The following is a 17,716-nucleotide window of genomic DNA, read 5'->3' on the forward strand; positions in this document are numbered from 1 at the left end:
CTTGTCCCAATAAATCAACATTGAAACACATATTTGCAAGCTGCTGGTTTAAAGTATTAGGATAGATCTCAGTTCTTTTTAAGTGCTGAATATTTTTTTTACTACATTGACATAATCTCCCTTCTCATAGCAGCATAATGCAGACCGCTCCTGTGAAATACTTATGTATATGCATGGGGAAGCCATGAAATCTACATCTATAAGAGTTTCTAGACTCTACTGCTGCTTGTGAGAACTGGAACACTTCCAGGTTTGCAAAGTACCTTCCATGTAGCTTCTCACGTGTCTAGAATATATAGTCTTTTACTCGATGAACTTCTCCAGTTTTCCAGGCTAACAGTATGACTCCTCGGTGGATTCGCTCTTTGACCTGGAATTATTCTCAGTCTAATAGCTTTTTTGCATGATTTAGTATTCATACTTCACAGACTTACTCAGATGAAATCATCATGAATTTCCAATGTTACAAAACAGTGCAAAGAAAATACTACAAAAATAGTCTACATCATAACACAGGAAGAGATTAAAATACTTAATAGTGCAGCTTTATTTGTAGTACAGCTTTTGCCAGCACTGGTGTCTAGGTTAATAGTGTTACAGTCCTTGAATATAGCCGTGCCAGGAGACACCTTCCATGTAGACATGTTGAAGTTCAACTCTTACTATGTCATTGTGTTTTTATGTGCTGGTAGATTTTTTTACCAGTACTTCTCCCAGCACGAGTGACATGTAGCTAGCGAAGCACATTTTCCTGGTCTTGCTTTCAGTTTATGTTGAACAACTTTATTTTTCTTAGCAGTTTATTCTTTCTGTGTCACTGCATATCCACAGCTAAACATGGGCATTTTGCAACTCCTGAGCACTCAGAGTTAATGGTTTTGCTGGTTGTATAGCCACAGTCCTTAGTCACATAAATAAACGTGAATCCCAAGAAGTGATAGCTGCTCTTCAGCTGTTAATGCAACCATATCCTCTCAGTGCAAAGCCGGGGTCCTGCAGGATAACATGGATGGTATGAAATATTTTCTTTCAATGACTGAACTTTGACATAAGGAAGTTTTATTTAGCCTTAAGAGATCTGTTTGGATCTCTACCCAAACAGCACTGGCCCCAGTAACTTCTGCCTTGCTTGCTGGGCTTTCTGAGAGTACCCTTGCTTCTTTCAAGTCTGGGGAAGTTTCATAGTATTTTAAGATATATTTCCCATGGTACTTTGGTACTTCTTTGGGGTAGAAATGTACAGGGAGGGTGATATCCATCTAACAGCAGCAGATACTAGACTAACATCAGAGCAAGCTGTGTAGCAGTTACTGAGGTGCAAACATGCACAAACTTCTAATAGGATGATCTCCACCTTCCTCTTTAACCTAGACATTATTTACAAACTTTCTGCCAGATATTCTTTTTGTCAAAAATATTAATATAAACAAGGACTCATAAAACAAGCCCTCATATACTGTTGGATATTAAAATTTTGTATGAAAGAGCTGTTATATAGAAACAGTTACAGATATTGCATGATATATGGCAGCCCTGCAGTTGACTTTGAACAGACACTGTTTGTTGTCTGTCAGAGATGTGCATAGAATTAGTAGAGCTGGTTCGATATAAGGTCAGAAGATACTGCTCTGAGCATCTAGTCAGACCTGCTCTATAAAGTAATCGTTTCAGTTCTTTGCATTATTTCCTGCTTGAACGGCAGCACACCTTTCTCAAAAACAAACAAACCAAAGCAAGACCAGGTTCTAATTTCCAGGTACAGACAGTCATCCACATCTTGTGGTAAATCACTTCAACCGTTGAGTTAAAACCTTGCACATTTTTCCTCGGCTGTGTTTGTTTAGCTTCATCTTTCTGTCACTGCTTTGTTTGCCAAACTAGAGAGAGCTCCAATACTGCATTGACAGTAATCAAATTTTCTTCTAAACTGTGTTTGTTAACTATCTGTTATTCTAATTTGGTCAAGAAAGCATATATAGAGTTTCTAATTAGTATTAGTCCAAAAAGCAATTATTGTTGTGGTCAAAGCAATTATTTTTGTGGTCCTGATAATAATGTGTTTATCTTTAATCACAAGCTAATTTTGGCTAAGTCAGCTAATCAGAGTTTTAAGTCGGTAGCAAATGTTGCTATAATGGAAGGTATAGTCACTTTTGCATTGTCTTCTTAATGGAATATTTAAGGACATACATGAGCACTTTGAAATGTATTTATTCTGATCCAGCCATCCAAATTTAATACACTTAAACCTTTTAGGGATATGTTATTCTGAACATGAGGCTATAGACCCATACTTTACACTTTGAAACAGCTTTGCCTACGGCATCAACAATCCGTAGAGCTCCAGATTTATGGCTAAAGGAAGTTATGCAAGTACTGACCTTTATTTCCTCCCACTGACTGTTCTGCTGAAATTTATTTACTTCACCTGCAAGAAAACGTAAGAGGGGAATCCTGGAAGAGAGGGTAATGAGTGATACTTCACTAGCTGGCAGCTTAAGAAAATACCTTTAGAAAGTCTAACCAATCTTTTCTTTTGAATTCTCTCAGTTTTCCTCTAAATATTTGTTTCTTCATAGTCCTGTTTAATCCTATGTGTGATAGGACTCCAAGTAAAAGAATTTTTATTAGATATTCCCAGAGCTTTTTCTTACAGGCAGAACATGAGGAGGCTTCAAAGAATTGTTAGATTCAGAAGTTAGGTTTCAGTCTAACAGAACTAGAATAATAGGGCTTTCTTAAATACATTAAGATCAAAATGACTAGATAAGACAGACCATAAGTAAAAGCTTTCCTATCACAAGCTACTGCAACTGTGACTAAGATAAAATTAACATTCTGCAATCTGTTACAGTCAGATTGCACTTTTTTAATGTAGTTCATGTAACATTTGTGGAGTGCTAAGGCTTTAGAAAAATACTTTAGGTGGGAGCTAAAGGGAGCTTTTTTACAATCAGAAAAAGAACCTCTTATATCCATATGTGTGCAGACACATATAGTAAGGAACTTTTATTTTATTGTGACATAATCAACAAGAAATCATTATCTAGATTTAGAAACACGAATATGTACAGAATATAAAGTATCTTGTCTAGTAAGGTAGAGATAAGAAAAGTTTACAAACAGGTTAGTGCTAATATGTGTTTAGTTGCTGCTATTTTTTTAGCTGTTACTATGGATTATTTGCTCTGGTATCTAGTGTTTGAAATCTGTGGGTCAGTATTCTTAAAAAGCCGAGCATTCTAAATCTTCTGAAAAATGTAAGGTTACAGATTTCTTCAGAACTGCTCAATTATCATAATAAAACATGCTGATTCTTTTTTTTTTCTTTACTATCCTTAAGTGCAGTCCAGAGAAAACCACCTTAGTTAACCAGGAAAAAACTAGCTAGTACTTTTGATAGCTTTTAGTTATAATAGCAATCTTTAGTTAATGACATTTTCAAGCAAATGTTCATCCAAAGAAAACATTCTAAGTTTCTGAGACAGCAGAATTTTATTTAGTGAATTTCTACTTCAAAGACAAAATTCTGAAAGAGAAGAAATACTGCAGAATGAATTGAACATAACTTTTTACTGGATAGAACAATCCCTGGAAAAGATTAAAATCTTACCAACAGCTTATGTCCATTACTTCTGAATTTTGACTAGTGGTAGTCCAGAAAACAAAGAATGTGAGGAAAAACTAGTGTCAACTTTCAGAACTTAGTAAGTATTGTAATTGTTAGGGTTCTCTTAGTCGGGTATCATTGCTAAGATTAAGTGAAGTTAGTATGTTATTTTTACAGATTTTAAATAAGTAAAAAAAAAGTCATAATTTTATAAAGAAACAGTTCTATCTATGACATAGATTCAAAGATAATTTTAATTATAGGTTTTCTAGTTGTCTTTACAAAATAAGTAGTACTAGGTTCATTTTACATTGTTTATGTTTCATGTATGATGACCTACCCTGTATTCATAACAGACTCCAAGTAAACAGGTAATTAGCACTGGATATAATAAATATCAGTCTACTGAAATACTTTTCAAAGATTTTTAACTCAGTAGCCTTGTTCATATTAGAAAATACCACTAACTCATTACAGATTAACACTAACTCATCGCAGATTATAATCCACAAAACTCTGTCAGTTTTAACGCATCCTAAGTAGTGCCAAACTATTAGAAAAACATAGAAAAGAAAAGAAAAAAAAAAACCAAAAAACAAACACCTACCAGCAGACTCTTTCCTAAGCATTTACTTGCTGGTAGTCCTTGAAATAGAAAAAAAATAAATGTGAATAACAAAATCTAACTGTTATTGGTATTTTGAATATTGAATCTATTGTCAAAAGCAGCAGTACATCATGTTGTGACTACTGGGCTCTGCTTCTTTAACTAGCGTTAAGGTACCTATTGTTATGTAATTGGAGTGTAGTTTTGCAATATGTGACCACAGAGTGAAATCTCTAGCTGTGGTGTGCCAGATCATTACCACCAGTACATAAGGCTTTGAGCAATGGTTCAGAAACCCATATAGATATACAAGAACATTGCATAAAACAAATATAGGCTGAAAAGGTTGCTTGTAAATGGAACCTAAAAATAAAAGCATGTTTACAGCCTAGTGACCTGAAAATACAAATCAGCACTTGTTAAGAAAATTCTAAGTAAATGCATATAGGTAACTTCTGTGTTTAAACACCCAACAAAGTAATCTTGGAAATAATTTAATAAGGTGCATGTTAGCTCTGATTCTCATACAGTGACTTTAGTGTAACAGAAAGCACTTTGGTGAGAGAATACTAAAAGCCATCATCTCATATTGCATAAAAATAATTAGTGAAACACTGTGTATCCCAACTTTATTTTCTCAGTCTTCTATGAAAACCATTTGAATACTGGATTTAAAAAAAAATTCCTTGGCTATCTCCTCCCGAGTGAATTTTAGGTTGAAAATATTTCTCCTGAGTTTCATTATGTGAACTGAATTTAAGTACATTTTTTAAAAGTAAATGCTAAAATGCATAACTTGCAGTATTTTGGAAAATAAACTCGACACCTAAAGTATTTTAAGTTTTTATTTAAATGTCCAAAGAGCAAATATAGATAATTTCAAAACAGGGTTATCTGTCCATCCAAGGGACTAATACAGAGTTACAACCAGTATTTGTATAATTAGAACTCAATACTGGGCAGGACACTGACATTTCATGTTCAGTCGTTCTCTTTTTCAATTTGCCTGATTTTCCAATCAGTACATATGTATATACATTATTTTGAGATTTATTACCTGTTCTGCAGAATCCTATGAAAACAAAGTCTCCTTACCAGAGGTGAGGAGTTGAAGATTGTAGAGAGCTTCAGGACAAATGCCTTTGCTCTGCTCTGGATCTGTGGAACGTTAACAGATTCAATGGCTGTATGTGCAAGAAATCAGTAGCAATTGGCCAGATGGACAGTGCTATTGTGTCTGGTAAAAATCCTTTTTGATGGTATATCTTTGTCTGAATTTCACCCTTTGAATTTTTCAACAGAGATGTGTTCTGCACTGTGGCTAACACTACCTGTTAGGCATACGGGTCTTGTGATTGTAGTTCCATGGCTAAGGTTTTGTTATAGTAAGCATTTTAAGTGCTGTTTCACCTTCAGAATTATCTATCATATTCGCAAGATCTGTATTTGGTTTCTGATTGTAGAATTAATCTTCTTAAATTAATCAAATAATCCATTAGCTAGTTTGAGTCAAAGTGTATGTCAAACAGGATCTTTTCTCCTCTGCCTTTTATCTTTTTTTTTAAAAAAAAAAAACAACAAAAAAACAAACAACAAAAACAATGACAGCAAATGTAAAAGGTGCATAGAAAAATTCTTATTAGTAAATAAAAATAGAGGTATCCACCCAATCTCATTCCATATATCTCTGTATTTTTCTGGTTGAAAACCCTGCACAGTGTAGCAAATGGATACATTTAGCTAACAGTGCTTAGTTCTTTTCTTTTGCATTTCTGGATATTAGTTTAATAATATGCATGTTACTACTGTATAAATTTATGTGGGAGTTATTTGAGTTTAATGCTTTACTTCCACAAATTCTTTGCCATTACAATGATTTACTCTTTTGGGATCAAATGGCCTGCATTGCTCAGCTTGATTCCAATTCCCCTGCTGTTAAAGGAGGAACTGGAGATACTCTATTCTAATCTGAACAGACAACCCTATCCTACACGTTATATAAATGTCTGCTGATGGCGTTCCTTACCTTTTCAGGAGAACTCGGGATTTGCAGGACTGAAGGAAAGATCTGAGGAGAGGGCACAGGGGATCAGAGGGTATTGCCTGCTCCTCCACATCCTACCTCCTAAAAGCCTTAGGAGTCAGCGTACATCCTCCAGCCACAGAAGGTCAAAGCTGTGCTTCCTGGGAATTCCTCCAGGTTTTAGTCTCAGCACTGCCATTTCCCCTGGAAGACAGTTTTCCAGGTGGATTGTGAACAGATGTAGGTGACTATAAATGGTGAGGACACAGAGGGGATGAAGAGAAGTGTGAGTCCCAGCATTTTAAGGAATGGATGGAGGAATGACACACTGGATAGGGAATGAATTGACAAAAAGCAGAGATTTCTGTTTCCACTTCTAGACCACTGAAGTCCTGCTGACCCTTCCAAATCTTCTTCTCCAGTCAATATTAAAACCCGCTTTATTCTGTCCATCTACATTGCCTCCAAATCCTCTTGCTATCTCACTAGTCCTTTCTCCCTGCTTCCTCAGTTTCCTAGTCTTTTCTCTTTACTCCCTCCTTACCTTCTGGGTTGTTACTCACCCTTTCTGTGATCTTCTATACTTGAGTCCTCTCCTCCTTTCCAAGGTTTACACAACCTTGATTTTTGCATATACTGGAAAAGAAGCTTCAAACTGTCTCTGGGTGTAGTATTTCTACTTGTTTACTGTCCATGGTGGTCACTTGCCGTATATTAAAAATAGCATATTGTGTTCATTTTTAGCAGATAAAAATAGGCCATCCTTAAAAAAATAAATAACTCTTTATTGTTAAAAATAACTTGTATTTGGATTTTGTCCTTGACAAGCTCTGAATGACAATAGGAAAGCTGTCAAATCTTGTCAATCACTTCATTATATACTTGACAACCTCCAGTTAGAACATAAAAGAAGAGCATGGCTAAGGAGTAGCAAACCTAATTCTCGACAAATAAAAGAAAATTCACCCACACAACAGAATGAAAACTCTGACTGGGCATTGCTGTATTTTTCCTTCCATCAGCTTTCATTTGCCAGTTTCTACTTGACAAGCTAGGCCAGATAAGTCAGATTTTAACTCTTTATTGATTCTTTTACCTTTTCACTTTGCTAACACCTTTTTAGATGAGTAGTTTTTATATGCAATAACAGGTAGTATAAATTGTCTACATGAGCACATAAAGAATATGTACCTCAGACATTTATCTCACTGTATTCTGACATCTGTTTATGATTTGGCAAAAGGCTGAACTGTGAAAACTTCCAATGTTGAGATATTGTTTGATTATTGAAACCACTCCTATTTTCAATGCATTATTAAGATCTGAAATGTCAATTTAATCAACTCATACAAACCAGAACTTGATATTCTGTGCATAACTCAATCATCACTCTTTCCATATATCTTTTTGTGGAACTTTGAGGAGCAATCTGCTCTGTGTTTTCTCTGTGAGCTTTGAGCATTTAGATTTTAAATAGTCTGTATCCAAACCTCTTCTAAAAAATCCTCATTCCAAGTGCAAGAATATTAATCAATATTGGCTGCAAATGGTTTGTGAAAATATGGCAAAACTTTCCCAATGAGTAATCCTTGTAAATTGTTTAATCTGTAACAGACGTTTCAGTCTTAAGGATGGATTGCAAATTTATCTGTGTTCCAGTGTCTCAGGGTACGAAAAATTTTTGAAAGGTGATCAAGTATTTGATGTGTGGTAGAATTTTAGTAGGAAATAATGGATGACTAGTAAATCAAGATATGATTTCATTTTTAAAGCATAAGCTTTTTAGAAGTATGGGTGAGTTGCTTGGAAGTTAGGCTATACCTCAACTTTGTCTTTTGGCTTCCTCCTTGTACTGTTAATAACAGCTCAGTTAGTGTTCAGAGTCCTAGGGAAAAGTGTGGTTAATATAAATGAGCAAATAAATACAGGAGGAAACTTACAGGAAGGACAGAGCAGTTTACCAAGGCTCTAGTGAAGTCAATACCAAAACTATAGCTTGCTTCACTGCAGCTATGTTTCAGAGATAGGTTATTTCCTCTCCTATTCAGAAAATCTTTTTTAACATTCTCACCAATTGTGTTCTTTTTCATATTCTCTTTTCTTAACAGAAAACTGTCTTCAAAACACAATTCATGAAAGCTCTTGGACATTCTTCTTCTTGATAATAATACGTTATTTATTAAACAGAAACTTATCTTCTGTAAGATTATATCTTTTTCTCTACAAACAATGTACAATTTAAAGTGCTGGAATCTGAAGAAGAGCCCATACAAATGACACTTATATCCGCACAAGGTCCTGTTAGCTTTGGCTTATTTCGCTTAGAATTCATTGCTATGTAGTAAATACTAGAGGCAGGGAATATACATCATCTTGGGGTTTTGTACATTGGTAATTATATGAATTTTTGGTACTTCGTGGATATTTAAATAAGTTTTATTTGATCAATATTAATTTGATTGATATTTGAGGAAAAACTGATTTATTTTTTTAGTGCTTGTTTTTGGTTTTTTTTAAATAGAAGCATATGCCTAATAGAATCATAGTTCCTTCTCACACTAAAGTTAGTGATAATGTGGAAAACAATCCTGTTGCAGATTTTGTGCTATGTTTCTAAGTAAATGTGGTTTTGAGATATTTGACATAGTGCTGTAAAGCTTAATTCTTGTGTGATACTCTTGTAAAGAGAGTCACCCTCTTATATATGACAGATTCTACACCAAAAGATGGTTATTGGTGGTGGCAATACTTTCTAAACAATTGCAGCAGGTTAACCCTGGCAGGCAGCTCAGCCCCACACAGCCGCTCGCTTACTCATCAACCCCAGTGGGATGGGACAGAGAATCAGAAGAGCAAAAGTGAGAAAACTCACAGATTGAGACAAAGACAGTTCAAAAGGCAAAGAAAACCTGCCTGCACAAGCAAAGCAGAATAAGAAATTAATTCACTGCTTCCCGTCGGCAGGCAGGTGTTCATCCATCTCCAGGAAAGCCGGGCTTTGACACACAGTAGTTACTTGGGAAGACCAACTCCTTAACATCAAATGTCTCCCCTTCCTCCTTCTTCCCCACATCTTTTATTGCTTAGCATGACATCATATGGTATGGGAAAGCCCTTTGGTCAGTTGGGGTCAGCTGTCCCAGTGGTGTCCCCTTCCCAGCTTCTTGTGCAACCCCAGCCTGTTCGCTGGCAGGGCAGCATGAAAAACAGAGAAGGCCTTAGCACTCCGTAAGCACTCCTCGGCAACAGCTAAAACATCTCTGTATTATCATCACTGTTCTCACTGTAAATGAAAAATATAGTGCCATACAGGCTGCTCTGAAGAAAATTAACTTCATTCTGGCAATACCCAGTACCATGTAAATCTATGCTGTGGCTGTTGGTTTAGTTGTTTATTGAATGGAACTGTCATCATTTGCAATAAGAGAGAAGAAATTCTGATTTCTTTCTTTGCTGTTTACAAGAAGAAATAAAACAATTTCTATGACTTAATATTTTTATAATTATCACCAAATTTCACTTGCCAGTCAAGATGCTTATGGTAGTAGTCCATATCTGCTACTGCATCATTCCAAGTAATTTTTCTTCCTCTTAAGCTGCTATTCTTCAGCATCTAAAAGAGCACATTACTGGGAAAGAGCTTGTAAAATCATTGTGACTTCCCTTATTTTCTCACAAGAATTTTTCATTATGTTTTTTCTGCCAGATTTCCTTCTTCTGTGTCAGTTCTCCTGGGTTTGTTATTATCTCTTTTATATTATGCACTGGAACTAAGACAGGGTCTGCAGTCTAGGTGGAACAGGAGCAGCTGTTTCATCCTGTGTCCTGTCCAGCCTCAAAATAAAATATTCGGAATCATATCCAATCTCAAAGAATTCTTCTTGCTGGGCCTTTTCCATCGTCCAACTGGATGATTAACAGTACTTTATCAGTATATGACCACCATAGCCAAATTCTTTTCATATACCCTATCTGCAGGCCATTTCTTTACAGCTAATATTTTCATTTATCTTCAGTACATCCAGGAAATTTCCTTTTCAGGACAGACAGCTGCAATGGATAGATACTGATTTCTCTGTGTGTGGGGAAAAAAAAATACTATATTTCATCCGCTCTAGATGTACAGAGAAGCTTACAAATTTCTGGTAGCCAACAGGAAAATGTGCTTTGGAAAAAAACATCCTTTCACCTCTGCAGAGCAGTGGCGATTGCTAATTCAGACATAATTTGCATGGCTTAAAATTTGGGAACTTCTTAGTTCCATTTCATTGTGGAGGACTTCCTTTTCTTTTCTTTTTTTTTTTCCCCCTTCTCTTTTCCAGTACCAAGAATAAGATGTATTACAGGGAGCAGGATGATGAAAAACACCACCAAATCTGAATAGACACAGTGTCTAAATATTTTACAAACTGCACAAAGGCTGCAATCATAGGTTTATAAAGTAGTTATGAACTCTAAAATTGAATTGTTAAACTTTTAGAAGGAAGAGGTCCTTCATGTAGTGCACTTTTCCATGAAATAATTTTCTCCTCTAAAGTATCTCAAAAATTATTCACATAGGTCAAGAGTTATAGTTGTATCAATTTTCCAGTCTCTCATTAAAATCAGATTACTCTATTTTGCCCACTTGACTTTAAAAAGCTGGATGAATCTCACAATACTCCCCATGAAGATAGCTTCTAACACTGTCTTGGGATCATATTTCAAGTCTCAAACATTTAAAAAATCAGTCATTTAAAGTAATGGGGGAAAGAATGGTTATCTTCTTTACTCATAATGGCATTTTTAGAGGCAAGTGTATAAAATTGCTTGTCCACTAGTTACAGAATATTTTCAGTGCTAAAGCAGTTTTACATTAAGCATCAACTTAGGCCACTAATGGAAGAGTCTTCAAATTTAATTACTTGGGTTTGGTGCCTTTTTTTTTTTTTTTTTTTGGGGGGGGGGGGTGTTGTTTGTTTGGTTGGGTTGGGTTTTTTTTGTTTTTTTGTTTGTTTGTTGTTTTTGTTTTTTTTTTTTTTTAATAAAGCCCTAAGACATGGAGGTGAAGTTAAATTCTGTAGATAATCACAGAATGGTTTTTTTTCTAGTAAGATAGGTAAAATACAGGAAGTTATCAAACCTTTTCATCTGTTATGTTGAAAAGAGCAGAGGTAAAAGCTTTCCTCTCCTTGAATTTTGTCAAGATTAATTAAAGACTTTATTCAGGAAGTTTAAATACTGGGAACTGTGTTTTTCCCCCAGTGTATTAGGTGCCACTCAATATGGCCACAGAACTGTTAATAATAGTATGTCTTGGATATATTCTAATAATATTGTAAAGATATCTAAAGTGAACACCAAGAACGCCATTGACTGTATTGTCTGACTTACGATCAAGATTTGATGCTCACTGTGGTGTAGTTGCACTTTGATGTATTTTAATTAAGTTTTCTCATACCATTCTTTGTGGTGATTTAGCTTGTTAGTCTGCTCCATGAATGGAAATGTGCAAAGCTGAGTCAAAAGGAAAAGTGAGGTTGCTTATTTAGAACCAGATTTCTTGAAGATGGGAATATATTCACGTTTTCTATCCACTCCCTTTTACTTGTGAGGAAAAAATGAGGCATTCAGAACCTCACCATTTATTTCCAGCTTTTTCCCTAAAACATCTGGGAATAGTAACCTGAAAGATAGGCATGAATATTTCAAGGAACCTTGCTGGAACTTCTTGTGAGCATGAATAAGAAAATGTTACAAGTTACACCCTCCCTCATCTAAAGAACAAGAAAAACATAATTAGATGTAATTTTCTGTTATCAAGTCAAATATGTATGAGGATTTGTATCTAATTATTTTGAAAAAGTCTTTTTGACATTAAAAGTCTCCAAATTATTTTAGATTTTTGATTTAGTATATTTGCTTGTGATACATCACTGACTTATCTTGATCAGTAAAGTGAAGGGAAATTGCTTAATGCCTCTGTTTTCCTGTGAATAAATTATCTTCTTTAATCTTCATGTAATGAACCATCTTGATAAAAAGAAGTCATGACTTTTAAAGCAACTCACTATATTAATTTCAAAGTGATATTTTTGTATTTGAAGGTTGTAATTAAATTTCCACTTTTGCATTGCACTTCGCCATGAAGACACAGGTTTAATCACCTGAACTTCTCCTGCTGTCCCTGCAGAAAATATCCCATGGACACAATCTTATTGGGAAACCAATCCCAAATGTTTTACCAGCATTATTAGAGAAGGTTAATCAGTGCTTGTGATTCTTAATATAGACCAATACGCAGTCTGATATGTTGCAGATACTTTTATAGATGGTTGCCTGGGCCTCCAAGTTATGTGCAGCATATGTCAAACAGCCTGTCTGTGTCTGCTAGGATAGCTACCGTCTCTTGAAATAACATATGCCAAGCCATCAAACTTTCTCTTCCATTAGCATACGCACCAGAGGTTTAGTCAATATATTGGTTTCAGCTAGGGAATATGAATTTTCTAAGTTCTGAGCTATATCAACAGACTTTCATAGTCCATATGGGGCTGTAGACAAGTCCCTTCCACTTTTTCAGCCTGTAAATTTGTTCAGCAGGTTGAACTGACATGTTGTTAGAAATGCAGAAGCCAGTGTGGCTTATTCAGCAGTAGGCTTTCTTCAGTTTGGATGCACCATTTTAACACCACTGAAAATTCATAAATGGTATGTCATGGAAAAAAGGTGGCCTCTGATTCTTGTTGTATATGCATGTTTGAGAAACAGCAGTTTCCAATGATGATTTATTTTAATTTGCCATATGTGTGAAATGTTTAATTAGCATATTCATCACCCAGCCCAGAAGCAGCACTACGATTCCTTTCACAGGCGGTTCATAAATTGTGCAATTCCAGCAGGGTCAGCTCTGTCTCCCAGAGACAGTGCTGCACCCGCCCCACAGCCGCTCTCCCGCAGCAAGCAGAGTGAGTGTGGCAGAGGAGTCAGTGATCTTGAATCTGGACTTTTAAAAGTGATGGGTTTGGCATTCTCTAAAAACCGATAGACATGATCATGGACAACTCTTATGAGCTTTAGTAGTAGCCTGGCCTGGGCAATCAAGACCAGATGTCAGGCCCAGCTCTGGGATGTTATTCACCCGGATCCTGCACAGCCTAGATAATAACGTGGTCTCTGCTGTGAGTGAACCATCGGAGGCCATGTCATAGTTGTTACCTTTTTGTTCACTTTGGGAACTGAATGATGGAGCAGTATCCTGAAACTACTTTCTTGCTGTTGACATGTATTAAAAGGGTGTCACCTAGCAAATGGATTTGAAATTGCTGGAAACTCGCTCACTGGGCAGAATTCATCAAGGGGCTATCCCATCAGGCAGAGAACTGGGCAAAGATCTCCCTCAAAGTTACTGCAGCAATTTAATGTCAGGTGTGCACTTATGTAAAATCATTTTGTGATGTTTTTAAATGATGTTGGCATTAATGAGCAACAATCAAAAAGTAGTCGCTGCTCTAACAAAGAAGGTATGTGTTAATTTCAGTGGTGTCCAAGTGAATGACAAGATATTGAGTACCTCTTTTTCCCCTGGACTCTTACCTCTTTTTTTATTTCCACATAAATCTCAAATGAAGCACCATGCTATATTGGATAGACTTGCACAATGCATTTCAGTTTAGGTCAAGGGCATTGATTTTGAAAGATCAGATTACAGAAGGTTAGTTCATGTAACTCCAGAAAATTGTAGAGCAGAAGGAATTGGTGATTTAACAGCTAAATATATTATGTTTCTGTTACCTGGCTATGGAAAATGATACCTGTATTCTATCTATAAAGAACAAATACCTTTTGAATGCATTAAAAAAACCTTTTAAAATGTTTATATAATATGTAGAAATGGGCTATCTTTGGTTTTATGTGTTGTGTATACTAACTAGTATTAGTATAAAATACTGACAATGAAAAGAATCATTTAATGCTTTCTTCTTTTCTGCAGAATGTGGATTTGCATTGTACCACCAGTCATTCATTTTCCTTTTTTGTCCTTAATTTTAAAAGGCAAATTAGCCTATTTGTATGTGTGTGTATGGTAAATCACAATTCAAATTTCAGTATAGAAGGCAGATTACAAATAAATACTGAGAAACCAAATGTTGTTACAGCTACAGAACCTGAGTAGTAACTCCTGTTATTAATTGTCCTTTTAATTAGTCTGTAGCGCCTTTCCTAGCGAGGTTCTTCTGGGTTTGAATTTTCAATTCCTGGTGGTGGAACTTGACTGATAATGTTAATGGTTGTTATAACAAACCTAGTCAGATTAAATACATGACAAAGCTTAAGAGAAGCTCCTGAAAGACCCTCTGCTTTTCCTCGAGTCTAGAAAATGGTAAGGGGAAGTGGTGCAGATGACCTGGGAGGCACCAGTAAGTGCTCAGGTTCGCTCAGTCCTTGTTACAGCTGCCGGGGCCCTGCAGGGCTGGTGGCCACCTGTGGGCCAGGGCCATCAGAGGGCTCACCTTGAGGGGTCTTCGAGGCAGGGCCTGGCAGCCTGGGCCCATCCCATTGCCCAGCCAGGAGCAGGGCAGCCAGGAGCACCAGGGCAGCCCCCACCCTGGACAGCTGGCACCTCCCTGGGGATGGGAAACAGCCTGTCGATGGGTCCAGCTCAGTGGTGCCCATGGCCGGGCAGTGACGGGCTGTGGGGAGCTGGAGACCAGCCCTGCTGTGGTGTTGCTGGAGCATGGAGTGATGGCCCCAGCGAGGCTGACATGGGGTCCTGGGCTGTGGGCAGGTGAGGGGTGTCCTGGAGGTGATGGGGAAGTGGGCAGGGGCAGGCAGGGCTGGGGGTGCCCTCAGGGCCTGGGGCTGTTAGGTGCCCCCCTAGAGCATACCTTCTATGCTGGTTACAGCCTGAAACCAATTTGTGTGCTCCCAGACCAGCCCATGGTGGAAACCAGAGCCCAGTGAATGGGGAAGATTGAGAGATCCACTTCAAAAGCGCATCCATGCTGCAGGTTACACCAGCAGTGTCAGTGCGCCCACAGTGATCTTCATGTTCTTGGACTCTGCAGGGCCTTATAACATGTTTTCCCTGTTACAGAATTTTTTACAATACTTGGCACTGCTATGAAATAAGTATTTGACACACGTAAATAACACAATACAAAATACTGGCAAAATACTGCAGATGGCTTAGTTTTTAAAAAAATAAAATCTAAAGAAAAATATTAAAATGGTTATTTTTCATGAAGATAGACACAAATATACCTTCTTCATTAACACCCCTTGATAATTATTTTTTCTTTATATGGTGAGTAGGGAAGCAGAAAGCGAACTTAGTATGGAAACAGGAAGAAAATAGGACTTTAATGAGTTAAATCTACAGGTTAATCAGCTCCCACTCCCCCCCAATATCCCAATTTTGCTATTCATTGCTTTTCAGTGCTCATTCTTTATGAGTCCTTACAGTTATATCATTAATATTGAAATGCATAATAAAAAGCTATTAAATGCAAATGTTTCAAACAATTGCAAGAAATCAGACAAGATTTAATTCAATTCATTTGCTATGTATAAACAATATTTGAAAAGAAAAATGGGAGATGATAGTGAATTTATGAACACTTTTTTATTTTTACTGATTATCCATAAAGTTTTGCACATAAAATTTTAGGCAGCTATATAGACATGTTTTTTATGTTGAGCTGAAACAGAGGAGCAAAATGGCCCCTTTCTTAGACTGAAAATTACATAGATTTCAACAAGTTTATTGCAGAGCAAAGAACAGCAGATTTGTGCCAATAAAATGATGTGTCAGATCAGATAGTGACAAGGCTGGCACACAATCTTGTCTGCTGTCACACTAATGATAACTGGAACTGTGGACAGCAAATCAAGTTGGAGAGTCAGTGGATAGCCTGTTATATTGGTTAGGACAAGGTAATCAAGCTATAAAATAGGTGGGAGAAAAGTGGAGAAAGAAAACAAAAACAAACCAACCAGTTAATTTTGGCATCTCAGATAATTTGGGATTTGTTTGGTGGGTTTTTTTGTTTGGTTTATTTTTTCTTCTATCACTTGAAAAATGAAAACAATGTAAGTCATGGAACTCTAGGTGGGGTATATCTCTTCTTTTACACTTTTCAGTGTTGCTGGTTTTTGGGGTATTTTTTGAGGTTTTTTTTTCTTCTTATAATTACCTACATGTAGTGCTTCACCCATTACTTATTTGATCAGTGCCTGCTGAAATGAAGTTGCTGTATCTTCAGAAGGGTTTCTTGGAGTTGCCTTATTTCAGCACATTACACCTTTCCAGATTAGAAAAGAAAATTGATCGAGAATATGCTATTGCTAGTTTGGTAGGGTGTCATTTCTAATGGTAGGTACCTCCCCGTACCTTTAGGAACTGTCACTGCTACTGTGCTTTTGGTTTTAATTTGTTAGTATAAATGTTTCACTAGATAAGTACTAGTTTGCTACTAGTAATAGTAGTTTTCTATGAATATTTTTAATCTTCCTAAATTCAGTATCATTATTGCATTTTATGATACGCTCTTAATGCCATGTACTGTATAAACAAAATGATTTAACCAGTGCACTTTCAATCTGCTGGTAGTTTAAACCAGACAAAAAGACAGAGCTGCTTAAATAAGATTTTTGATGCCTGTCTTTCCTAATAGGAATTTGTGTTAGGTTTGTAATCATTTTTTGAAACCTTCAGGATGAAGGGACCTATCGTTGTTTATTTTGCTAGCATTACTCTTTTCCATCCCTCTTTGCTTTTGTTTTCTCTGGTGACCCTCTTTGTCCTTAGCTGCTACTCTCCGTAAGTTTTCCCAGAAACCAATCCTGAGCAGAAACTAATCTACTTGTGTTTTATGGCTTCCCATGGAGCTTTAGGACTTTTCAATCTTATTGCTTATGCTGTGGTTAATCTACACTGCATGTGTTTTTATTTTTCAGGAAACCGAAGCAGCAGTGCAGGCTAAACAGCCGAATGTGGAAGAGGTTTTGTCTAAAGGGTGTCATTTATATAAGGAAAAACCAGCCACTCATCCAGTAAAGGTAATGAAGCAACCTTTAGCAATATCCATTACTGTGTAATGGGTTATGCTTCCCATGTTGTACACTTGTCCTTGATGTGCTCTGTTTAAAATCAGTGAATTAACTTGGCAAACGGCATTTGTTCTGTTCTGTGATAGCACAGCCAAAAGAAATTCAATGTTCCCAGCTAGAAAATTTTTGCATATGTGATGGAGATATTATTTTTGATATTAAAGTTGTTCTACCTCTTCAGGAGTAATCCACATTGAAAGCAAATGTAATTTTTGGTGCCTAACTAATGGCATCGTATAACATGTTTTTAAACTTCCTTATTTTGAATTTCTCTTTCATAAATTTTGTCAATTAAAATAATGAACATGTTTTCTAGAAAAGGTAAGAGTCAAGTGATAAAGGGGGCTCCTTCCTTTTTTTTTTTTTTTCCATTTTGAAGGAAAGA

At 36.5% G+C, this 17,716-nt stretch overlaps 1 protein-coding gene across 14 annotated transcripts in view; it reads left to right on the forward strand.

The window, feature by feature from the left end:
* Positions 1-17,716, forward strand: part of DMD (dystrophin) — a 1,162,034-nt gene that overhangs the window by 781,607 nt on the left and 362,711 nt on the right. For all 14 annotated transcript variants that reach the window (XM_056326975.1, XM_056326977.1, XM_056326978.1 and 11 more), the window contains one exon: positions 17,179-17,280. In XM_056326975.1, the coding sequence (XP_056182950.1) occupies positions 17,179-17,280 (102 nt within the window). The remainder of the gene's footprint in view (positions 1-17,178; positions 17,281-17,716) is intronic.

The sequence above is a fragment of the Falco biarmicus genome, chromosome 2, assembly GCF_023638135.1.
Source record: "Falco biarmicus isolate bFalBia1 chromosome 2, bFalBia1.pri, whole genome shotgun sequence".
Classification (NCBI taxonomy): domain Eukaryota; kingdom Metazoa; phylum Chordata; class Aves; order Falconiformes; family Falconidae; genus Falco; species Falco biarmicus.